Genomic DNA, 27,490 nt, shown 5'->3' on the forward strand with positions numbered 1-27,490 from the left:
CAGCAGTATTTTATAAGGGGGTGATCAGGTGAGATAATAAAGTGTAAAACCCCTAAATCAGGTACAATCCAATACCTAAATCAGGTATCTTTATTTCAGGAACACTTCATAAAATACCTCCTTCTACATGATTCTGAGTTAGATATCAACAGAATATATGTGGAGCAATGTTCAAGTATTCTAAATAGGACAAAATGACAGGATAGAATATAAGCAAAAAAAGAGTCTTTGGCTACCGCCTCACACAAACTGATATGATGGAAAAAGATTAAATTAATTTAAACAACTAAAAATCTGACTGAACTCAAGTATTGGATGCCAATTTCCCCCTCATTTCCACTCCTACCTAAGTTTCAAGTTTTGGATATAAAATAACTATTATTAAAAAGATTTCTAAATTAATAGACACTGCACTTCTTGAATGCTACCACAACTAGTTCTCATCAGATGTTTACATTATATTTATTTAACATTTATTTAGTAATCATTGGATGTAAAGAATTTATTTACAATCTACATGTCCCAAATTTCTAAAATTACAAAATTTTTTAGTAAAATAAACTGCCAAAGCACAAGTAATATAAGATAAGACTGAAAATAGTGAAAGGCTAAGAAAATTAGAAACAGTGAGAACTTGTACAATTTGAAGTTCCTATGCTAAATAAATTTGGGTTGCTTTTAAAAGAAAGGCTATTAACCATTTGGTGAAAACTTAAGTTCAGACAAAAAACCACTCTGCATGCATGCTTCAAGTTCAGGGCTCTCTATTCCACAGATGGAACACTATGTTACCTTGAGGGATTTTAATAAATCTAAGGAACACTGCTAGCGAAAGAGTTGCTGTCCAAATAGACTGACACACACAGGCCAATGTAGCCCCTAATGACAGAGTAAGATAATGACAGGCCCCACTCAAAATCAGCAGGAAGAGGAAGATCAATCTTGGCAGAGTGAAGGAAAAATGCTGGCTTTCTTCGTGTTAGCTCATCTCATACATATCTAGCTTCAGCAGCTGCCCAGAGCTGTGGTGCTCTGCATTAACTGCACAGTGGATCAATAACAATTACACCTTCTCAAAAACATGACACATAGCAGGATTGGGTTGACATTTCACTTAGGCCAACATTGATCTCAGTGCATCTGATTCCAGCCCTAAATTCAAGGCAGGCCTGGTGTACTTGGAATAAACACAGAGTTAAAGACAAAAAAGGAAACCAGCTGCTTGCGTCTGGGTCTAGAAGTAAACAGCACTTCCATCCGTGCAGTTCACATTTTCAATCCACAGTTCTTCCTGTTGCTACCAGCAATTCTGAAGTTGATCAAAGACTATTTTTTATATTACTTACTCACCGTGACATCAATGTTGATAATATCTCCATCCTGAAGAGGTCGACTGAAACATAAATAGAAAAAAAAATGATGAATGGCAGATCTCAATAAAAGGAGTATAAAAATGAAGAGCTAATTACAACTATCACACACCCAGTATTGCAATGACAACATGGAATAAAAAAGGAATAAGTGGAATAAATACATACAATCTCTGACTTATATTAGTCACATGAAATTTTACAAAAAATACATAATGTGAACATATTCCTATTGTTTAAAAATCTACCATTCTTAAGAAAAAGTACTTATTAGTTACCATGACTTTGCAAAGAGCCAAAATAGAAGATGATAACCAATATTTGGCTACATTTGGATTTTTACCATTTATATGGCTAAAATCTCAGAAAGTAAAATAAATAGTTAATGCACATTTACTTTTTTGGATTACATACTGCTTTAACAAACACTAAGTGGTGGTATTCTGTCCATTTAGAAGCAAAATACTTTAAAATCTTTGCTTTACCATTATCAGCTTCAAAAGTTTGCAGATGAGTTTCAATTAAACCACAAAGTCTTTCAACATATGTGAGAGACCTTAGTTTCATGTTTTAGTTTCCAAAGGAACAATATGTTATCAAGCAATGAATACCTGTCAGGAATACCATGACAAAGCACGTTGTTTACAGAGGTACAAACAGATTTTGGAAAACCTCCATAGCCTAGAGGTGAGGGATAGGCATCATGACTGATGATTTCCTGATGAACAAGAGCATCTATCTCTTCAGTTGTCATGTCAACCTAAAATAATAAATAAGGAAATTGTGTAGTAACAGTTGAAGACATTTTCTGTATTTATTGACTATGCCTATAGCTACAGCATTTTGAGGTGAGATTGTATAAATTTACTGTAATAAACTTGTGGTATAACATTTGAATTAATTATGATTAACATTAAAATCCTAAATTGTGTCTTTTGGACAATTATTTGGGTACATGATGGTGTTATGGACTATAATGAAATGGAAAATATAAACTCTAAGACCCTTTAAATCACTTGTGAGTCATTAAATGACATGACTCTGTTTTAGTCTGAAGACTTTAAAAATAATGTTCTTAGACAATTCCTTCTTCCTCAGCAGTTAGTGCTCTGAGCTAACTGAAGTACATAAGTTAATTTTCAAAAGGATCTTCAGTTTAGATGATAAAGCTTGAAAAGTAGGTCAACCCATACCTCTTAATCTCAGCAAAACATTACCTGGGTTTTGCAGCATGGCATGAAGATTAAGGATCATAATTTTAAAAACTCAGTGTAATACATTTTTCAGAGATGTGGTTTTCACTGATCTTGATTTCTTGTATCTCAATAAATCAATATGTTTTTGAAAAGTATTTTTCCCTTGCCAGAAGGTATCCAATTGCTCCCAAAGTAAAAGAAAACTAATACTGAGTTTATGAGCACAAGAAAACTATCTTCATAAACTCATAAATCATAAATAAAATTCTAAAACAAAATACTTTGTTAAAAAGTATTTCTTCAATTATTTTCTTTGTGTTACTTTTTATTCACATTATGCTTAGTTATGTTGCTATAACAAGTTTATTACACAGATGATACTCTAAGTGATTTCATCATTGAGTCTCACTTCCCAAATTCTTTACACTTTTTGGAAATGACAGACCCATATATTTTTTAATGATTCTTATGTAGCAGGGTGTTTCAGATTATTCTGAAAGAATAAATCCTGTAGTAACAAAGTTGTAAATAGTTACATTGCTAGAGCACCTATAGCTTTGTGTATTTGGTCTAATTTTTCTTTGCAGAGCAAATGAAAGAAAATAGGCGACTAAGGCAGAAGCAGAGAAGATCTTCAGGCACACAGAAATAATGTGGGGAATACAAGCAGAAACTACAGACAGGAGTAAGGGGGCAAAATTCAAAGCTGTTTGCCAATGATCAACATGGATAGGCTGACTGAGCCCAAAGTATCTCCAAAATTCTGCTACTTACAACTGAATTTGGATTTTAAGTTACCTGTAGAATAAACACATGAAATAATAAAAGCTCTTTCCCCCATCCCAAGGCTTTGCTTTTTAAGAAATTAGATGTGTACAAATGAAAAGTTAAAGGGACACAGGGTAAAGAGGAGGGCTTGTCACCCCTTATGTAAGTCCTGAGGCTTGGTGAGGCGCCACCTTTAAACTCTTCCCAGCCAGAAGGAGGACATGACGGGCCAGCTGACAAGCTTGATGAAGCCCTTGAATCTGATCTTCATTTTTAACTTCTATGCTGTCTCCCCACTCGGGTACAATGCCTGTCGTCACATAGTCTGGCTTCTTTATGTGCTTGAGGGAAAAGGATTGAAAAACGAATATCAGAACCCAGCGCACGACAATGAGATCATTTTTCAGCCACAGCCTCCTGCTTCATGGAGCTCTGCCCTTCCTGCCGGAGCACCGACCTCCCAAGCCAGCACAGCAGACCCTCCAGGCTGCCCCCAGTTCCTTCCCCTGCCCTTTTGAACTTAACATTGCCTGCTAGTGCTGTCTCTGGATAGTCTGTTAGCCTTACTGTGCTTTGAGTCAAACTGGACTAAAGTAGACTTCTGGTCAAAACAAACACTGATTTTCTTTTCTTTGTCCTCCCAACCCTGTTAGAAGCATATTGCCGTGGATGAAAAGTAGTGCCAAGCTTCCAAAGTGCCAAATGGCTAATTAAGAGCACTTTCACCTTCTTAACACAAAGATAAAATTTATGCAAAAGATAGCTCAACAACACCCTCTCCAAATGAGTATGTGTAAAAGGCAGACTGTCAAGCCCAAAGAAGCCTATTACATATAGACTTTTCTTACACTTTGCAACTGTACACAAAGTAAGAAGGGGCAGGAGAACAAAACAAAACAGCTTTCTTTTTTAAAAGTATATAAAAATGCCTAGAACATATCCATTGTTTGTCAAAAAACAAACACAAATCCCTACCAAACTCAAAACATTCAACTCTGACCATATCTGTAGAAAGTTCTCCACCACTTATTTAATTTAAATCCATGGGCAGTATTCAGAAAATAAATACTATCTGACACACAGAGCTTCTTTCCGTCCCAAGGTTTTACACAGCTCTTAACAAACTATTTATGAGAAATGCTACATAAGCATTGTTGAACAGTACTAAGTAAGGCTACACAGCAGTTGGGGACAGGAAGCTGAGGGAGATAATACTATTCAATTGACATCACAGCAACTCTGGAAGGGCTGAGGTTAGAGCTCTGCTCTTTGTGAAGTGCATCATGCAGAAGTAGATTTAAAGGCCTCCACTTATTCTTGTGTTCAAACAGGCCCTTCTGATACAGGTAACACTGCTGCTTGGCTTGCTGCAACTGAGCTCCGGATGAGTATCTTCTGTCCTACAGCTTCACCACCAGTGCCCACAAAAACTCACCCTATGTCCCCCAGAGATTCTGTGCTCTTGTCTCCACTCATTTTTGTGATCTGGCCAGGTTACAACTACAGGTAGAAGTGCTGCTGGGCTGCCACTAAAATTCTAAAACAATACATTCACTTCTCCAGATATATTTTTTTCTTTTCTACAAAATACCAAGAACATATTCTGGGCTCTAGGGCCTATCTTGTCATCACTTGCCACAAAAATGGGCCACTTACTTTCATGAAATATAACATACTTAATGTGGGTTCACTATAAAAAATATATGCATAAAAGGGGGAAAGCAGGTGACTTTTGTGAGAAATCTATATTTCTTTCAGCTATTCTTGGTCTTCCTAAGTGACCCATATACCTCCTTTATATTGCATTTTGAAAAATTAACTGATTGTCTTTCTAGAGAATTGTAAATCTCTGAAAAAAATCAAGAATGTTCCAAGATAGAACATCTTATTTAATTTACTCCAACAGAGGCCTTAAAGACAGCAGCATTAACAACATGGAAATTATAAAAGCAGGTTTCAGGAAAAAATATCTAGTATATTAATTTTAAGAAATCTTTCTTGAATGATCCCAATTTTATAGCCAATTCTTTTCCCCTAGAAAAAGTTAAGAAACTAATATACATATAGTTTTATCTTCATGTTAGAAATTTAATATAGACAATTTAATGTCAGAAACTTGAATTCTAAATAAGCTAAGTAACTGTAAGCTCAGAAGCTTTATTTAAAAAAAACTAAAAGTATAGAAGTTAAAACTTCTCAAGTCACAAGTCTAAACCACAAACCAAGTTTAAAAACTACGATTCAAATGGCTCAGAAATCAAAGATACAAAAACATCTTTGATTATTTCTTCAGTTAACCTTTATCTTGACTAGAAAAAGCAGCAAATAATAGGCAATACAGTACCTTAGGGACTGGATGAGCTGAAGAAACTGCCACCGGTGAAACTATACTGTGTGAAATATCTCTTTGTCTCCGGAAAAAGAAATTTCTTCTTTGTTGACTGCTTGACTGCTTGTGTAAGTAGATATGATTGAGTGGTGAAGAGAACATTCTATGACAACCTATGAGCAGAAATAGACATACTTTAAGTAAAAGAAAATATCCTAATACAGCACTACATTTTAAGATGTTACATGTCATCTATTAAATCTTTATTCTAATCTTTTATTGGCTCAAAAAAGAAAAGCCCCAAATAGAAAGGAAAGCAATAGTATTCTGAGTTCTAGTACAATAACAGCACAGCATATTTATTAGCTAATACTATGTTTACATAAATGTTTGACAATGGAAAACTCTAACAGGAAACAAACATATAGAAACATCTGCTGAGCATCATGTCGGCAGAAAGAACAATTGTTGCTGTGGTACCTGACTCAGCCATGTCCAGGATGACCCTAAATTCAGGGCAAGGGCACTGTGTGGGTGATTTCACATTCTTTAAAGCTGTTTTCTTTCAAGAATCATGCACAAATTGCAGTGCACTTTTTGCCCTCGACAGGATTACTACTCTGTGTTAAGTTCACATGCCGTGAAGCACGGAAATTCATTGTGATGAATGCCCAAGTCAGATAAAGATTAAATAGCAAAAATGTAGGCTGTAACCCTGAAAGAAAATGAATAGAGGGTCCTAAAGTGTCCACAACAGGAATTTAGAAATATGTATCAAAAGTTTAAATGAACATATCCTCTGACTCTGCAATTCATCTCCTAGGAACTTACCTTGTGGATATTATGCAATGGTGGATGTATGACTATATACCCTCACGGCAGCATTGTTTGTGGGAGAAAAATATGATAACCCAAATGCTCATCAGGAAGAGACTACTTAAATATATGACAGTGTATCTACAGAACAAATGACTATGAAGCTATTGTCTCAAGAACAAGATAAATCATTTCTATGTATTGATACGTAAAGAGGTCACAATGTATTGTTAGGAAAAAAGCAAATGCTGAACAATAGGTATAAAAAGTCCATTAATGTAAAAAGGGTTTTACATTTATATAAGTTTGTGGTATGCCTTTCTGAAAATTGATATTCATCAATAGTGGTAATTTCTGGGGCATGTGACTGGGACTGGGAGAGGGGAAAAAGACTTCCTGATTTGTTTTATTTTCTTCTATACCATCAGATTTTTTAAACCATTCACTTGCATTACTTTTATAATTAAAACAATAATTTAAAAATTCCCCATGTCATAATTGCACATCAGGTGTCAGCAAACTGTAGCTCAAAGGCCATCCTAGGTCATTGCCTATTTTTATACAGCCCACAGCCTAAAAAATTAGTTTTACACTTATAAATGGTTGAAAAGAGTCATAAAAAAAATATTTTTTAACATGTGAAATTATATGAAATTCAAATTTCAATGCTCACAAAGAAAGGTTTACTGGAACATAGCTATCTATACTCATTCTCTTACAATTATCGATGGCTGCTTTCCAGCTCCAGTGGCAGCTGATAGTTGAGACAGGGACATATGCCTCACGAAGCCTAAATTATTTACTATCTGGCCCTTAACAAAAACAGTTTGCCCACTCCTGGTCTAGAGCACTGGTTCCCAAGTGTGGTACCCAGACCAGCATATCAGCAGCATGCGGCCTTCCAGGCAATGGGAACAGCATTAGTCCTTGGTACTGCAGAAGGCACTGAGGCACTGACATCCCCAGGGACATAGAGTAAATGCCAAAGCTGAAGAAAAGCAGACCGAGTTGCCATCACAAAGTATATTACTTCTCTCACACACACGAGAAAAAATGAGCTGATACACACGGACACACCCAGAATTTAAAAGGCATCACAAAACTATTGAAAGGTACTACTATTATTAAGTTATTTTTCCACAAGTGGTGATAGGCTGACCTAATCCACCCACCCTCTCAAGCCAAGCTCCTCTGGCTGGCCAGACACACACTTCAGCGGACTGGCTGCCAGAAGGTGGCTGGGCAGCCTGTGGGAATGGGATGGAAAACCCGGCTCCCAGCTGATGCCAGGGAAAGACGCAAGCAGAATCAATCTGTGACTCCAGGCCCCCTAACTGCATCCCTAAGTAGGACCACAGACACAAGCTCAGAAGTGTGTCCCTTCTGGCAAAAGTATGCATTATGATTATTAATAATGGTAACACTAATATAAATAGTAACAGTAACAGTGGTTAACATCTAATGGCCACTTTCTTAAGCACAGTGCTAGGTGCTCTATATACAGTATCTCCTACCAATTCTTGTCAGTAGGCAGGCAGCTCTTGACATCACTGTTTTACAGATAAGGCTCCCACCTCTGGTGGTCAATGGCTAGCCCAGGCTTGCCTCCTCCAAATCGAGGGCTGCATCTGCCAGTCCAAACTGCCTTTCAACAGTGTGCAAGGACTCTAGTAGCTAGCATGCTTTGTTATAGAATATGCTTTTCCAGGGATTGGATTTTAAGGAAAGTTTTTTTCTAATCATGAAAAAATATCGTGAGGCCAGCCAACATTTACAGTGAAAGTATTTTTCATAAAAACTCTTAGAATCTGATTTTGTTGGGAGGCATTATGGCAGTGAAAATAGCATGAGCTTTGAAGTCAGACAGATCTGAGTTACCAAAACTACTGAGTCCACATTCTTCACCACTACATGGGAAGAGTAGTACTTTCCTTACCACTAACCTGTTATGAGCATTAGCTGAGGTAACATAAACATGTAAACCATCCTTAAAAAGTACATTAAATGTGAATTTCTTTTCCTTCCCTGTGTCAACTCTTTGACATGTTTACCTGTGGACCTCTAAATTTATTTATGTTTTTTTTTGACAACTACTGACTGAGCTCTCCTCTATGCCATGCTCTGGACACAGGATAAGCCAGGGAACAAAGCCCTTGCTCTCACAGACCTTACAGTCTGTGGTGGGGCACAGACAAAAGCAAACCAATAAATACATGAGATTGTATCAGATGGCTATGCATGTGACAGAAAGTGGGCCAGGGTGACACAGCACTGGATGGCACCTTGGAGCTAAGAGTCTGCTCTTGGTCCTGCCAAGAGCTAACAGTGGGGCCTGGAGCAGGAATAATAACAGTGAACATCGGCTGAGAGCTTACTGATGCCAAGCTCTATACTGTGCACTTTGCAGATACTACCCACCAATACAGAAGACTTAGTAAAATGAGGGAGTTGGACTTCATAATCTTTGAGGTCTCTTTCAGCTCTGACATTTGTGCCTTCATTCAGCAGCATCTGATTGTCATGCTACATCCCAGGTAATGGGATGATGTAGACTCTGATCAATTTTAGGACTCATGAAGACTTTTGTCAGTGTGGCTGATTACATGGAAAAGAGATCATCTTTATCAGTATTATCAAGTTCAAGCACACAGTCATTAGAAGGGAAATCTTTCCTATGTACTTAAATGTGAGGCATGAAGTCATCAGGCCACTACTAGGACATCTGGATGAGGCTTTGAGACATTCATTTCTAGGATGAACAGTGTTATCAGTGTACCTGTCCTGCCAAATGATGGGCTCACTGCTGAAAAGATGCAGGCACACCCACACAACTGTAACACTAGGAGCACAGCCTGAGCATATCCAGTCTGTTGGCAATCATGGCTCTGCAGTACACTCAGCAATTCCACTTTCACAAGATAATTTTTTATTTGAAGCAAAATATTTTTTTCCAATCTGATAAAAGACACCCTATAAATTTTGTCACAAAGTAACAGGATAATAATGTACCACAGCATGTTTATTCTACTAACTATTCATTACAAATCAGAAAAAAAAAATCAAGTGTTTTCACAGGTAAAATGAAGAAATGGGTCTAAGTCAATACATGCCTTTAGAAAATAACAGTCCTCCAATTAATGTGGCAAAAAAAGGAGAGGAGGGCAGATCCTAACTTTGCTTGTCATATTGTAGTGAATAAATAATATTTAAAAATTTTTCTATATATGCAGAGTGAAAAAAATTAAAATCCCTAGTCCCAGTTAAACTCAGGGTCACAGGATAACCAAACTACAGTATCTGCCAAAGATCATTCCAGCAAAGGTTTGCTGAATTTCCTATATATTTCCTCTTTTTCTTAAAGGACTGCTTTGTACACCTAAAACTAATACAACTTTATATGTCAATTATATCCCAATTCAAATAAATAAATAAACAAACAAATAAAAGCACTACTAATAGCTTATTACAGCTACATCTAAGTTCCAACTTGCTGCAGTCAATTTTACCACTCCTCTGATGCATGACGTTCATCATCAGAGGCGGGGACACTGGTAAGGCCCCCACTAGCCTCTAGACTGGCCTCTCTGTCTTCTGGGGACCATCCTCCACCCAGGATCCACAGCACATTCTCTTTTGTTAAAGCTGTTTTCCAGAAACAGGGTTCAGTTGTGTATTAGTTATTGCAAGGGACAAACTGACCTATTTGAAATTTAAGAGATGCCAACAGAAAATCATCAAAAACCCCAGGAGAGAAGAACCCCAGATCAGCAAGGGGTTGCTTGGACTAATTTCATCTTAAACATGATCATAGGGAGCTCTGTTACTGTTGATTATGTAACAGAAACTATATATAGGGTTTTCTTTGGCAGTAAATCTATTTGTTACAAATACTAGAATATTTACTATTATCTAGGGTAATAATAAGAATTGTTTTCCATGTCATAAAAATTCTCAGTGCTTATTTTGAGCTCAATGTCAAAAATTATGGGCAACTGCTTCTTTCACTCCACAGAGGAGCACACTGTGCAGCCTAAATGTCTTTTGAAATTGGTATATGTCCTCTGGATCCTGCAAACACATTTTCCATATTTTAAATTTATATTTGCAATGTAAATATAAGTTATTGTTTAGATATTTTCATATTTGGTGATAACAATTTCTAAAACCTGCATTTTATTTCCCTTTACAGTTTAAGTCTGAAAGGTGGGACTACAGAATTCAAGCATGATGGAGGGAGGAATGTATTTCAAATAACTAATGTTGCGGCATGCAACATGCCCTATATTTATTGGCCTCTTACTCAGGGTCCATTTTAATTGTTATCTGCTCATGCATTCTACAGTACATAATGAAACGCTTCCATTTCACCCACTGAGCCCTGGGTTTTTATGTGCACCTCTACTATAGAACCTTAATTAAGCTGATTTTATCCTTGAAAATGTGAGTTTTCTTTTGGTCAACAAGAATTTTTAAGGAAGAGGCCTGGATGAACTTTCAAAGAGACATTTAAAATGCTTATTATTTCAAGCAGTTGTAAAACTGAACAAAGTATATTTGTACTCAAGTGTGGGCTACCAACACCTATACTTTTCATTGTACATTAACAGGGAAGCACTTTCATCCTGCAGCCTGCCATCAATCCTCGGACTACACTTCAGAGGTATCAAATATCTAGGTAGAAAACAACTTAATAAAGTAACCTGTACTACTTTACATTAGCTAACAAATGTCAACCAGAGATAATATGTAATTTAAAAGACACCCTGTAAAATGTCTTACTGAATATATTTTTCATAATGATCAGCAAATGCCAAAGTCTAGTGACAAAACTATTATTTATAGCATATCAACATCTAATTGATTTTACAAATGGAGGCAATTATTTTGGATGAAGGGAGGAATGCCTGCCAGATTTAAATGATTTATGATTACCAAGAGAGAAAACAATGTTTTGCTAATCCATTTGCAAATATGGCTCTTATACTCATTGGCAGTTTTAATTTTAAACCAAATGATTTGCTTAAATAATACATTCAACTTTTAAAAAAAAAGCAACTTAACTTTGTGATAGGAAACTGAAATATTTTTAACTGTTTAGAAATATTGCTGACTGTACAATAGGCATGTATTTTCAAGATGCTCATTTAGAAAGATCATACTTCATGAACTCCAACCAATTACCCAGGGTAGGAGCACAGGCTCTCACAGCACTGCAAGTTTCAAGTCCAAAAGAAAACACTACAAATGCACCCATGCCTTACATTTCTTGACCTAAAACACTGACATCTGTTAATAGATTTGATAACTTGCACAAATGTCTCAAAAGGAAAATTAAATAGTCTGCATCACTTGATATAAGTCTCATTGACTCCTATAATCTAGTACTAAAATGTACATGTTTCAAAATTAAATGAGAAAGACTGAAGGTTCCTTCCCCTTTCAAAGAGAAAAATTAAAATCCCCAGTCCCAGTTATACTCAGGGTCACATTTCACAGAAATAACCTGTGCATTTGTTGAAGAAAAAAAAATCAGCTAGGGAATGCCCCAGGCTGAAGCAGATACTGATTGGGCACAAATAAAGGATGAGGGCTCTAGAAACTAAACAAAAGCAAATTCATCCTGTTGACAGATGTTGATTGCATCAAAGCAACAAGGAAACCCCCCAACTCCCAATTTTTTAAAAACAATTAATATCTCTTTGCAATCTATACAATAAGGACAAAGTAAGTTTTTAAACCAATCATAATAAACATATTTTAAGCCTTTTTTTAAAAAGTTTCAATTCAGTTGAAGACTGTTTTTAGCTCTGGGCTTCTCCAAACAGTGGTTTTATTCATTCCCATGGACATGTCTGGGGAGCCAAGCTGGCCACGCCATCAGCCCCTTCCTGCCAGGGGTTAACTGCTCTGGCTGCCAAGTAAAATACAGAGTGAGCCATGTAATTATGGAGACAGTCAAAGGGCAGGCTCTATTTTGAAATCTATTTGCACAGACAAGGTCTTCCAGTTGAGCTTACAGGAAACAAGCTGGTAAAGAGCCTTCTTTTCCCCAGATGCTCTCCACACTTTTCTACAATTCAGGAAATCGTGGATATAGACACCATACACCATTGCTCCCTGGATTTCAGACTAAGATGCCATTACAAGGCGAGGAGTGGATCTGTTTCAAAACTTGTAAAAAACTTTTTTTTAAAACTTAATTAACAGTATTTGGCAACAGCCTCTGGATGATAAAGCTACAGTGTTTATTAAACACATTTTTAAAAAAGATGCAGCCACAGTTGTTACACAGGTGTTAGAAAACAGATCATTTTCTTTAATGCTCAAAATAAAGCACATAGTCAAATCTGAAATACACTGGCATATAAATACTTGTCTGACATAAAGATTCTACTTGACATCTAGCAGTATTGTCCTTGAAGTTATTTATAGCTGAGACTATTTAGACAATAACAAAGATTCCACAGGAAAAAAAAATTGTATAAAATATTTTAGCTGACAGAAAGGTCACAAGTCACATTTACAGTGAAACATAAAAATGTGTCCTAGTTGCTTAAAGCTCTAAGTTTGCAATTCTGTAGGATTTCATCACGCTCATATTAAAATAGAATCGGGCCACTACCACTAATAAAACTAAGTAGTCAAATGAAGGTGAGATAGCAGCCTTCACCACAGATACTAGCATGTGGATGGCAGAACTCACTATCAAGCCCTAAACGAAAGCCTGGGAGTCCTGGCTCTAGAGAAGATGGCCTGGAAAGTCAGCCACAGTCAGGGCATTTCTGGGGAGAGGAAGGGCAGCAGCCTGAGGGCACCCTTTCCAATAGTAACAGCATTCAAGAGTGATGCCCAGGTCACAGCAAAACATGACCTTCCCCAAGGCTCTCTCAGGAAGTGCCCTCCATGCTTCATTCCTCCTCCTTTTACAAAACTTATCAGCAACAACTGATGGCATGTAACATCAATGACAAGCTCAGAAACAGGTTTAGGAAAATACTTCATTTTGCTTCTTGACCAAACCTAATTGGATACATGACTATTAATTAATGTATACCATAAGCACCCAGGTTCTGTGATTTGAACAGGAAGTAGTCCCCTCTTACTGAGAGACAAAACACCCCAACCTACTCTAAGAACACAGGTCAATAAACATACCTAATTAATAAAGTAGATATGTTTGTGGGCCTAGAAAAATTCCTATAGGCTGGCCCAGCCACAGCTGGGGAGAGGTATCAAAGATTATGTAGTAAGAACTCAATCTAAAACTAAAAGTAGATCATTTGGTGGTTAAGTGGAGGTTATGTAGAGATGTGTAATTTGTAAAAGGAAATAGGGCTATTGTATGAAATTTCCCCATTTAAGATAAAAAATGTTTACTTCAAAATTTAAATCTAAATTCATCTTTATAATCATGAAATATTGAGTCACACTGCAATAGTACATGCTTAGAAAATCCCTTGTCTCTCAGCTAAAGTTTAGAGAAAAGCAGCTTTTTAGCACTTCAACAATACATATACTCAGGCAAATTTTTGGACAAAGAAATATTGTATCCTTCCAGGGAAAATAAAGGAGTTGTTTATTAGGGTTGTGGTTAAAAATGTAATAATTCATTCTAGTTGAGCCCTGTGAAAAATGTCATCAAAATATCATTTTCTTTGCCAAATTTTCTGGATGCCGTAACATCATTTAAATACAGAATAAAAGACAAACTCTGATTAGAGGAGAAGTACAATAGCAAAAGGAACCAAAAGCAAGCACTCATTCCATCAAAGTAACAGGAAAGAATTTCACACAGTTCTAATACCCAGAGAATGCACAGAACATCTGGCAAACTTCAACTTTCCGAAAGTCTCTCAAAAGAAACATTCCTGTTACCTCACACACTTTGGTTAAGGAAGAGGAAAATAGGAAAATTTTATATTAAAGTACACAAGAATCAGAAGGAGCTATTTTACAGAAATCACACATGGAATTCAATTTTAGAGAAAGTCCACATCAAAATATCATGAGTTAAAAAAATTGATGTAGTTAGAAAGTCCTTCTTTGATTAAAAAAAAAAGACTTTTCATAAATACCACAGTCATGTAAAATACTACTCAAAATATTAGTTATTTGGATAAATATACCCGGTAACAGAAGAAGATGTTGGGACTCACAGTTTATGATCAAAGGCACAGCATTAATATGATTATTTTTCAATTGTAGTAAAGCATTTGTAAAAAGTAATTTTAGTCTTCCTCTCTCAGCTGAATTCTATATGCAACATGTTCGAGTTATACTGTTAGACATCTTTCTTTCTTTTTCTTTTTATGAGCATTTAAAGTTATTTATGCAAACAATTGGAATAAAATATCTCAGAGCTTTGACCAAAACTGCAGTATCAATACAAAAAAACCCACATCACAATATTTTTCTGAGGATGTTTTCACTATATAGCTCCAAGTGAAAGGGATGAAATAAAAAGAAAACATTTGAATATAAATCATATGGTTATATTTTGACAATTGGAGCTTTGTCTCTGCTCTGTAACTAGGCAACAAGAATGGTAGGTAGGTAGGAAAGTCATAACCACAACCTCAAATGAGAAAGCTCACAGTCCAGGAAAACAACATATTTCCAAACTTCTGAAGCGGAGAGAACAGAGATTCAAGACAATAGAAGCCAAGATCATTCATCAAGGAGTTATTTTAGTAAAATAAAAAGTTCCAAATTATCTGAAGGCAGTAGTCCTTAGACTGATGTAGTTATGTTGCCACACAAAAAAAATTATATTCGATACAACTGTGTAGACTTACTTAACCATGTGAATAAATAATCACTCCATAGCTTTAGATATTAATGCAAAAGTGCAATGTCTTAAAATGGTACAGGTTTAAAAGGGGAGTCCTATAGAAAGCCTGCTTACACACTGGTCCTTGTATGTTTTTTTTCCATCTATGGATGTTCAACTATAAAACCATTATTTTTTGTACTAAAGATTAAAAATTACATCTACCATTACCACTAACAAAATACATACTCCTTATCTGTATAAAGCAGACTGCTTCTCATATCTAAAAATACATTATTACTTGAAATCTTAGCTGACCAAGACTATTCATTCTTGGTGGAATGACAAATATATCATCTCATTTTTAGATTAAAGTCTTCAATCCAGCCACAATACTGAAATATTTGATGTGTAAAATATTTGAAGCATGTTTGTTGTCTAATGTGAAGTGCATTGAACATTTTTGAACTATACTTCTACCAGAGTGTTAACAAAAAGAAAACCAACTCCAAAATGCCTAAGAAAAATATAGCTGATTTGGAGGTAAAAAGAAGGAAATTGTGTGGAATTTAAAACACTTCATATTTTGCTTGTGAGTGCACTATGGAATTTTCCTCCAAAAGATGTGCCTTCCTAATCATATTTACTTGAGTTCTTGTTTATATTGGTTTTCCTTCCTTGAACATTAATTGGTTTACCTGGACAAGTTAGCTAAACTCTGTAGGTCTTAGTTTTCTCATCTGTTAACAGAAATAATAATACCTTCTTCACAGGGTTGCTGTGATAAATGTATGACATGAGGTATGGAAAGTGGCACAAGGTAAGCACTTGATAAAACAGTAATTATGATCATTGGTTGCCTGCCAATGGGAGAAGGTCACTCTAAAATGGACTAATCAGAAAATAGCCTGAATTTCAAAATATGCTTCAGTTATTCACACAGAAAGGAATTCACAAAGTATTTAAGAGATCCTAGGGTGGATCTCAGAGCTCTACTGAAAAACCACCAAAGCACTGGGCCTCTCATGCCTTCATCAGAGGACCACTCTGACCATCAAATGAGACTTTATAAGTATAAATACTTTACAAACTGGGCAGCATCTCATGATTTTAGTGTATTGAGAAAAGGCTTAAACTAGTAGCATGAATTATGTGTAGACTAATTTGGACATTTTTCTAAGCGTTCTTGGGGGGCCCTTGCTAGAATGCTGATGGCTAATGGTATGGTCTAAGGAAAGTCTCTTCTTCCATGTGGAGGCATAAAAGACCCCAGCTTTTCTCAAGAATCATATCCTTCCAAAATATTAGTATATAGAACAGATTTTATATTTGTGCAAAGGGTGGGATGGGAGAAATCATATTCTAGAAAGATTTCACTTGCAGGGAAGACATTCCCTGTAAATCTCACTATCAACATTTTAAGAGTTAGAGCAGAATGCTGCTATTTTTATTGTTACTAAAAAGTATTCAGTTAATGTTATGCTTATCCACAAACTGTTATGTTGTCCTTGGTAACCTCAGTAACTTAAGGTTTGTAAGGATTTAAATATATTTGTTTGAGTGTGCAACTATTTAATAGAAATATTCTAGAGCTTACCAAACCTTATTGTTTAGATGTACCAAGAAGTCTTCTTTGCATAAAAAGTCCTGTTTATTAAACAGTGATACAGGAAGAACTTATTTACATTTCAAGTACTACCAACATACATCATTTATGACAAAAAAGGCAAGCACTCCATAAGAAATGCTCAATCACTGTCAGTCACAAACACTAAAATATACATAAACCAAAGCAAGTCATGTGAACTGTATTAAATTCAGCTAAACACAGAATTACCAACAGAAAAACAAAAAAACAAGTAATTATCAGTGACTCACAGACCTATTTACACAATACACAAAATAACTTGGAAAGGTGTAACCATGGAAAACTGATAGCCTAAATTCAGTGCCTATAAATTTGCATTTATTTAAACACTGTGTAAATCATGTCCTTGTAAAATTTAAATATTTCAAAAACAGTCAAAGCTTACATTTGTTATCTGATCATTGATCAAATAGTTTCAACTATAAATTAACTCTCTTTAAAATTATTCAGGGACCAATCTAATGAAACTATGAAAAAAATGTCAAACAATTTTTTCTAATTTTTCAGCAAAGCTTTTACAACCAATTAACAATTGAAAAACTCAACTATGTACAATAAATCCCAATATAGTCAAATAATATTAAAACATGCTTTGACATAAAGAGTTTTCTTAAATTCACACTGTTGCAACCAACCACTCCCACTTTCTCTAATTAACTACTAAAGCAGAAATACTATTAGCTCTTTCAGCTTATTGGTGATTTTCACTGACAATTACCATTTGAATAGCTTAACTTTTAATGCTATAGCTAGTTTTAATGTCTTAAATTTTACTTCATAAGCTACATGAAAAAGAAAACAATATTTTATAGTTCTGTGGCTCCCACACTTTAAGATGTAATGTTCAGTGTGTATTTCATTATGTAGATGAGCAATGAATGTTGTTTGACATGATTTAAATGGGTCAACAGTATTTTCCTAGTCACATTAATCATTCAGACAGCTAGAATAAAAAAAGAGGCCTTGAAAACTAAAACTGGAGAATCTATTCACACAAATGACACCATTGGTGGGTTATCTAGGACGTGGTTAAGGAGAAGAAAGAGTTACAGAGTTTGAACACATGTTTCATTATTTATTCGGAAACCACTTCAAGACCCTAGCTCTATTTTTAGAATCCAAGTGTACATCTACAGGGACAGATTTCTGAGATACCAAACTGAACTTTAAAAAAAAGCACTAGATGGAAATCTATGAAAGCTTTTTCATTTGAAAAGAAAGAATAAAATTAGGGAGCCCAGCTGCAAATGGACTGAACCTAAAGGGTCGGGTGCGTGGTATCAATAAAAATACACAGCAGCTCAGATGAGGATGCAGCCCTCACTATGGACAACCATCCTGTCTTCACCTGCTGATGGCTCCTAGGAAGTAAAGAAGAGACAAAGACAAAGCAGAATGGCCTTTAGAAATGAGGACAAATCACCTTGGTCCAGCACTAAGTCAAAAAAAAAGAAATCTGGTAAGGAACATGGAGGGCAACAGATGTGAACTCTTATTCAAACAGCGACTCCACAGTTTCCTTTACTTTTTGATGTCATGACTGACCATCACATTGGGTCCAATCAAGGGATGATTTAAATGGTTCAACAGTATCTGCGGTGGCTAGTGATGGCTAGTTAGTGTGTCAGAATACTATTCTGGACAAGCACTTTGTTCCCTATTAGTTGAGTGCTTTCTAATAACAAGTATGGAAGCAACATACACTTGCTTCCCTCCCAACGGAAGTTCGCTGGTGGGTTTTTGGCAGCTGTAAAGACAGTTTCTAGCATTAACTTCTTTTACTTTTTTATTCTGAACTTACTCTCAAAGGTCCTCCCAAGCGGACATGCTTCTGCCCTCTCTTGAAACCACATAGAATGAGCCAGAGTCTATGGCAAGCCCAGGTTTTGTTTTTCTTATGAAAATGGTACATGCACGGTATTAAATATTTTTATAACAATACTGAAAAAGCATAAACAGTAAAAAGTAAAAAGTTACAAGCTTCCTCAAATGATCACCGTTAACCTTCAACAAACACACTTTAGAACATTTCTCTACATAGTCACTAATATATTATATTTTTAGAGTATATTAATTTATATTTTAGAAATATTGTTTGTACATGTGGTTTTATTAAACCCCTTAATTTGAAAGAAATTAATTTCTCTCTAAAATATATGGAAAACATTTGTCTTTAACAAAAAGTAAGGGCCTGCATGATTCTTTTTAGGCCTCTGGTTTCACAGTGTTCCTTTACATGGATGGGTAACTTAGCACTTTGAACAATGATGAGCATTTAGGGGGGTTCTATTTTTGCTTTTTTTTTGCCTTGCAGAGTGTACTTTTTACAAATACAGTTGTATATGTGACCAATTATTCTTTTTAGCTTGAATTCCTACAAGTAGAATTCTTGGGTTAAGAAATATGCAAAATTCTGACATATTTGCAAAACTGCTCTCCACATAATAGCAATTTATATTCCCAAAGGTACCTATTTCTCTAAACCTTCACCAATATTATTTATGTTGAAATCATTGTCAGTCTGAAAAATGAAACAGTATCTCACTTATTTTTCTTCAGATACTACTGAGGTTGAAGATCTCTTTATTTGTGCACTTACATTCTTTTATGAAAGCTCCATTTAGGCCTCCCAGGTTGTCTGTCACTTGACTTATTATTAAGAGTGCTTAATTAAACATTTGTGTACTGTATTGTTTCAAAAGTTTTTAAGTTTGTTGTTTGCATTTCAGCCTTGTTTAAAGTGTTTTCTAGGATGTGCCTAGAATTTATGGATTAATCCATGGAGAATATGACTCTAAAATATTTGTGTGATTTAAGAGATGCCTTCATATGTACTCAGTCAGTCATCTTTAATATCTCTCAATAGACATCTAATGCTTTCTTCACTTGGTCCTGTATATTTCTTATTATTTGTTTATTCCTAGGCATTTTATACTCTTGGTTGCTATTACAAATGGAGATTTTTTTCCATTATATTTTCTGCCTAAATATAGGACAGAAATTAATTTTTGTATAATTATTAAACTTATTTTAAAAATTGAAATAAAATACTCTAGTGTCATATTTTTATGCTAATATATGAAAAAAAAAATCAGACATAGAAACAGACCCACACACTTTTCCCACTGGAGAGAAGTTAGCTGGGACTGACAAGTCAACTAGACTTTCAGTTCCACCATTGCCAACTCATCCCCTCTCACTTTGCCTCTCCCAAATGCCACATTCCCTCTTCCCAAATATGAAGTGCTGGTCTGGGTAGGATAACGAGTGTTAGATGTGCCAGTAAATTAAAGGCATCTAGAAAAGATGGGTAGATTTTTTTTTGGAAGGGTTTGATATTTAAAATATCTCCACAAAAGAGCAACAACCTAATTAATCATGGAGAGGAGGAGCAGACTTCTTTAGAGGTATTACTCTACACTTATTAATCTGATCCTAAATTTAGTCTGGTTTTTGTTTTGAATTACGTCTCCGGGTTGGGTTGAGGCAACCAGAACCTTTTCAATGCAACCCTTATGTAACTGCAACTGTGCTCATAGGCACACAAGTACATGGATGGATTGAGCAAACAGCACAATTATGAAGCTTCCCCTACCTAGTCTTTTAACAGTGAAAGAGACCAAGAACTTCAAATAAAAATAAATCTAAAACGAATCTGCTAGCCTTCTGAACAGGGACTCTGCATGGCTTTAGTTCCTAGGATAGTCTTGCATTCAGTATGACACCCCCTGGGAAGAGCAACAATAATGTTGTAGAAGGGGCTGGGGGTGGGGAGAGTGGAGAACATTTCCCTGTTGCTCTGAGAGCAAAAGCATTCCTGATAAATTTTCCTCCAAGAGTTTCATAATATTACTTCCAACTCCACCTACAAGTCTGGAGAATCACTATGCCATACAGTTGACAGGAAAAAAATGAGTAACTTTTTTCCATTAAGAAAATATGATCTACAGGAAATAACAATGAGGAATTCATTATACCCTTTCCAGCTTTTACCTAAGTTTATTACTGAAATTTTCAGTAATAAAAAGTTTAAAAAGTATTTAGTCCAGCACTAAAAAAAAATTATCTTTCCTAAAGAATTCTAAGAACGGTAGGAAATCGAGGGTTATTTTAAATTTGGGATGTTATTTACATATGAAAAAACAAAGTATTTAAAATGAGCAGTAACTCCTCAGCTGTAAACTAGGAACAGCAGGAATGCTTTTTGATGGTGGAAGCATACAGTTATTCACACATTTCTAATTTACAGTTCACAGCCCCCTGTGCTTTGGGAGTAATCCTGGGGCCCAGAGTTTTAGCTGCTCATATACTATGTATGTCAAACTCCTAAAAGTACACTACAGCATAAGAGAGAACAGGACAAGATACTTGACTGTTTCTGAGTGCAGTCTGATGTACAGTGCTGGCTGGGATCTGAGACTGTTCTGGGCTTGGCCATTGTGTGGTATTTCCACCACGGGATTATAAAATCTTAGGCAACAAGCAGATTTTTGCACAATGTTATGGGGGCACTCAAATATGCATTTCAGGAATAATACGTAAAATAGGAAGGCTACAAATACTGTAAAGGGAGTAACAGTGGACTAATGGATAGACTTTGGACTTATAACTAATATTTCATCATTATCAAACCTACCCTGCTCTCAGTTCCAATGCCATGAATAGATGATGCTGACCTTATTGAGTAATCTGAAAGACTGGCAATATTTTGGTGATTGTTAACTCAGACATCATAAATATTATGTAATTCTAGTCTTTTTGCCTCTAGCCAACCAGCCTGACTGCAATTTTCAGCCAAGTGGCAAACTGACATTGAGAATTTATGAGCTCTGCCATATTGGTAATGCACATTTCCTTTTGACTTATTCTAGCCTGTAGCCTGAAGCAGATTATAATTATCATTCCTTTTGCCACACAAGTCTGAATATCTACAAGTGATTCAGGTAGCTACATTAATATGTTTCAATAATTTATGTAAATTGGTAAATAAAAGTCCACCTATGATAAGTGAAAAGCAAATGGATTTTTTGTATTGCTAGAATTTTTAAACTATCTTAGCTAGTTAAAATTTGGTCCTAGTCAGTGTGTCCATAGAAAATAGTTCCTTATCTTATTAGAGATGTTTTCACTTTACTATTAAAAAGCAAACATATATTGTACAGTTTGCACAAAGCCAAATATTCAGGTAGTCAATCTATACTACGGAAAAGTTAGTTCTGCACCAAGATAAATATGTAGTCTTACCTATTACTCCAAACTAGTTAATAAATACCTTTGATGACCATGTAACTATATTCTTATTCCAGAGCTTTTTAATTAATGTAATATACATGAGACAACTGTTTGCTGAAGCAGAAAAAGCTACCAAGATTTCTTAACAGGAAAACTGCACCCTTTCAGAAACTTTATAATAACAAAAATAAAACAGTTAACATTTGTATCAATTTACAAAGTAACTTCATGCATATTATTTAATTTAGTCCAACAACCTATATAAGATAAACTTGGAAAATATTCTTATACTATTTTACAGGTAAAATCCCTGAGACTCAAGGAGGTTAAGAGATTGCCCAAGATCACAAAAGTTACAAGTGGTAGATCTGGATTTCAAACCTAAGCTTATTTTTTTAAAACTTTTTATTTACAGGAAGTTTCAAACATACACAAAAAGAGACATAACCGTAACAAACTCCTATGTAACCATCACCTAGTTTTAACAATTATCCACTCTTGCTGATCTTGTTTCATCTATAACCATCCTCCCTTCCCACTCAATTATTTGGAAGCTGATCCCAGACATCATATCATCTGTAAATACTTCAGTATGTATATCTAAAAGATGAGAACTCTTTTTAATGGTTTAACAATATGGTGATATTTTATCAGTTCTTCTTCATTCACTGGCAAGAATACTTCCATAAAGAAAAACTTTCTCTTATCAAACTATTTTGTCAACTGGAGTTTTACCTCATGGAGGAAATCAAGCTAAAGGCTTGATTCTTTCTCTTTACCTAACTAGTTTTCAGAATAGCTAAGTTAAAAACCTAGAGCTTTGAGCAACAAATTCAGTGTTCTCAATGATTAAATTTCTATCTAAAAGATTCTGATTTAAAATGTGAGCTTTAAACAACCAATTCAGTATTCTCAACAATTAGATAAAACTTCTATCTAAAAGATTCTGATCTAAAATATTATCTATTTCTATGCAAATGATTTCTATGAAAGACTCAGTGAAACAATTTCACTTTGAAGTGAAAAGAAACATTTTGCTAATTTTTATCATGAAGTAACATTAATCAGCCAGACTCAATAAATCACATATTTTCTCCATCTTTTTCTTCTCACACTTCATGTTGGGGTTGGGATGGGGCTGGAGAATTAGAGTTAGCAAGACTGCTAAATTTAAAGGGGGGAAAACCCAACTCCAAATGGATTTTTCTTTAAGAAAGAAACCCAAAACCAAAAGAAAACAGGTAAAATTAGCTATTGGAAATTATGGTCATGTGGATCAACCCTTGCTCCCCACATCTGGCAGCACTTAGCTCCCTGAGGGCACGCCGGGTGCCCTAGGGCACAGTCACACATGTTTGACCAGCCGCAACAACAAAGGGCACAAAAGTTATAAAAAGAGGCAGCAGGTAACCATCAGGCTGGCCAAATGGTTGAGGCACTTCGATAAAACACACAATGTAGCAACCGGTTATTCCCATGGCCAAAAAGTCAAGGAGGGAGTGCTTTATTTTAGGATTCAAATTCCGCAACTCTCCTCGGTAAGTCACTGGGTTACTTCCTTGTTTTAATCAGGTCCACAAATCCTCCCTTTTATTTCCGATTCTCAGTGAAAAACAGTGGAGACAGCTGTATAAAGCCATCTTGTGTTCTTGCCAAAAACCCATCTGAGAATTCAACTAGACTGTTTTCTGGACTCTGCCCTCAGCCTGTGGAGGAAATGAAGGTGCTAAGTTATTCTGCACACACTTTGGCATTATGCTCAAAAAGAGACAGAAGCATCCATGAAAGACATGGTTTACCTTATTACATCCATTCTACAACTTAAATGCATATAGTACTCCTTATCAGTTTTAAATATGGCTCCCACCTAAGTGGACATTTCATCCTCACGGAGTCAGCGCTTTGCCTTCCCACAGCCTGCAGTCCTCCTTTGGAGCCCTTGGTAGGGGGATGTCTCTCTGCTCTCCCACCAAAAATTCCCACCCTCCCCTCCCCCTCTTCAAGAAAATTATTAAAAACATACTAACTCATTCTTTCTAATTCCATTTTAGCAAAATGCAGGATTGTAACTCTTATTAGCTTAATGCCTTGTGGGGATATTCCCTTAGCCCAAAGGAATGATTCCAATAGTAGGAAATTTTAGGTTCCAAACAGGCTGCAGGGGAGATATTTGGGGGTCAGTGGACCTTTCCAATTATTTCAGTTATACCATTGCTAATAATGTGTTTCATAAATATGAAGTTCTGGGGGTAAAAATCCTGTAAATATCTTTAGTCATCCCTTCCAGCAAAATATTTCTGAATTGGGAAAAGTTTTTGATGTATGACATATACATATATGTGGGTGTGTGTTTAATTGTGGAATTAAGACATTTTTTGACAAATGGATCACATACAATAAGATAGTTGGAGAAAGCAAATTATAGTTTCATTTTTAAATATAGAAGAAAGTTAAATGAAAGATTTTATTAAAAAGCAGAATATTTCTCAATAATGAATGTTGTCTCAGTGTCTGACAACTGAAGACAAAAGGCAGAAAGGTAATTGATAACTGCATTTCTATTGCTTATGGTTTTATTACAAAACCAAAAGCATATCAAGGATTCAAATTTAGAAAGATATTTTGAAATACTGAAGGCTGGGGCCTTCAAGTTAGAAGGGTTCACAGATTAAGAATAGACAGGGGTTTTGTCCAGGATATCCCCCTTGTAATTGGGAGCAATGCTGTTTCACACAATTTTTGCCTGCTTTAATTCCTTTCTACCTCTGCAATATATATATATATTAGCGGTTATTTTTCTGGCCATAGTATTTTCCTTCACATTTTGGAAAATGTTTGCCATTGATTCCCATTCTATGGGGACTCTAAGACCAAGAAACAACATCTCTATCTCTGCTTTACTGTTAATATAGACAGTTTCTCCTATTCAAGCTTTTGCTTGGATTTTATAAACGGCCAACAACTAAAAAATGGTGGGGTTTTTACAGATCAAGAGTTTTGAGGAATATTTTTCACAAAAATTAAATATATTTTAAAAGTGAATAAATACTTTTATAATTATAGAGAACAGTAAACTGTACTCTTAAAGGTAACACATTATCCATGGAGTATTTAACTTCACATAGTTTGTTATAGTTTGACCATGTACTTCCTATTGAATTCTTATTCTTCTATTTTCCTTCTTTGTTCAGGCTGTGTTGTATCTAGAGGACTAAAAATGGCCTATAAACTTGCTTTAACAATAAATACATGATTAAAGTAACATACTAGTCATAAGTTTATGAGAAAATCAAGAATCAAGTTAGAATGGTTTGAATGTCCTTAAATTATTGAAGTGAAGTTGGATCTATAATGGACATTAAAAACATGCAGTCCTTCCATTTTTACCCCTAAGAAACTGATTTTCTACCATATATCCAAATTCTTACTTATCTGTCATGTAGTTCACAGTAAAAAGAAAAACAAAACTTATTTTTCTTTATAAATCTTCTCTTCAGAGATGGCCATGATGTTACTGGTAAATGTAAAAACAATTTGCAGATTGTGCATATAGGACAATGTATGAAAAACACATACACATAGAGGTTTGAACATGCATAGGAAAAAAAAAGTCTAGATGAGAATAACTACTAAGCATTCTTGCTTAAAAGTCTTCAATGTTTATCAACCACTTTAAGAACTTAATTCCAACTTCTCAGAGTCTATGGGGCTGTGCGTGGTCCGGACCCTGCCTACCTCTTCAGCCTCCTCATTCTGCTCTCCCTGTCACTCGCTGCCACCAGCCACAGGAGCCTTCTTTCTGTTCCTCAGACACACTCAGTCCTTTCTCCTCTCTGCATTTGCTCTTTTACCAGCTCCTCACATCACTGGCTCATGCACATCCTTGGGGCCTCAGCTCAAAGTCACTTCATCAGAGAGACCTTCTGGGGCCACGCTCACTCATATGGTCTCCTCAGTTACTCAGCATCTCTTAACTTTATTTCCTTTAAAGCACTCTTCCCATTTTGGAGTTACCATGTTTGTATAATTATGTCTTATTCTCCCCTATCAGAACAATAATTCCATGAAGTCAAACTCCAGCACCTACTATAGCAGTTGTTGGGATCTGCTCCTTTAGACCTCAGCCTGGCAAAATCTTTCGTACTTTACACCTGGATTTTCTTCTTTCAGAGTCTAATTTTTTATAATTTGGAGCTCACTTTCCTGTGAAAAGAGCTATGCACATGAGGAAACACCATAGTGGGTATAAAGTATAGTTAATTCATTTGCTATCTGAAGAGCTGGGGATGAGAAAACATTGTGCAAGCTTCAGTGCAAATGACACTTTAGATAAATTAGAAATGAAGAAAGTGATTTTTTCAAATGAGAATGTGAATAAGAGAAAAATCAAATACACACACATTTATGTGCCTATATATGTATAAATACATATAATCAAATATATTCACATATATGTACATATAAATATATATATATGCATGTGTGTTTGCGTGTGTGCGTGTGTGTACAAATGACACCAAATGGCTAACTCTAGACACAGAGGCATATGGTTTTATGTGTTAGATTCGCTAGTTCGCTAGTATTTATCATCTACCCCAGTCCTGGCTCAGTGTCCAGCATGAAGTATATGTTTGCTAAATGAAGGAATGAACCCATTTATTCCCAGATCCTGGAGTGATCTTGGCATATCCAACCTCAATCTAGACCCCTTCATATTGCTCTAAAGGAGGACACTGGGGTGGAAGGAACCACTGTGGTTATTGCTATGAGTAATAATTGTTTGCCCCTGAACCAGAAATCTCATTTGTGTTTTCAGAACATAATAAATAAATATAAGATATTAAAAACTCATCACCATTGCCTCAGAATGAGATGGTGGTTCTGATTCCCTTGTACTTATACTAGGTCACCTTGTCTACAACTGTGATTTCATTATCGGGCCCCAAACTTGGGGCTCAATTGTGTTGCCTTCATCTTAACATGTCCCAGGACCTGAAATAACTGTTGAAGGTACTAGGACAAATTTTAAGATCACTATATTATGCAAATGAGACTAAGATGTGAAAGCAAGAAAGCTTTTGTTTAGCAAACACAATGTCTAAGTAGGCAGTCATGAGGTCACTGTGAAAGTTTTAAAAGCTTAAGTTAGAAAAGGACAAATCCGTGATGAGAGGGAAAAGGTTCTTCCATGACCTACTTAATAAGTTGAAATGTGGGCCTTTCCCTAGAAAATAGCAGCTTTCAGCAATGATCATCAATAGCTGCCAATATGACAGAAGGAAAGACAACCAAAGACATGTGACTCTTGATGGAAGTAAGTGACACTACCTATGAGGCATTTTTGCTAAAAAATTGAACTCT

The 27,490-nt window shown here is 35.7% G+C and overlaps 1 protein-coding gene across 6 annotated transcripts in view; it reads right to left on the reverse strand.

Moving 5' to 3' along the window:
- METAP1D (methionyl aminopeptidase type 1D, mitochondrial) overlaps positions 1–27,490 on the reverse strand; it is a 126,475-nt gene that overhangs the window by 11,741 nt on the left and 87,244 nt on the right. For all 6 annotated transcript variants that reach the window (XM_036879126.2, XM_057503910.1, XM_057503912.1 and 3 more), the window contains 4 exons: positions 5,679–5,836; positions 3,526–3,675; positions 1,982–2,130; positions 1,351–1,393 (listed from right to left, as the gene is read on the reverse strand). In XM_036879126.2, coding sequence (XP_036735021.2) covers positions 1,351–1,393; positions 1,982–2,130; positions 3,526–3,675; positions 5,679–5,836 — 500 coding nt within the window. The remainder of the gene's footprint in view (positions 1–1,350; positions 1,394–1,981; positions 2,131–3,525; positions 3,676–5,678; positions 5,837–27,490) is intronic.

This window comes from Manis pentadactyla, chromosome 6 (assembly GCF_030020395.1).
Source record: "Manis pentadactyla isolate mManPen7 chromosome 6, mManPen7.hap1, whole genome shotgun sequence".
Taxonomy (NCBI): Eukaryota; Metazoa; Chordata; class Mammalia; order Pholidota; family Manidae; genus Manis; species Manis pentadactyla.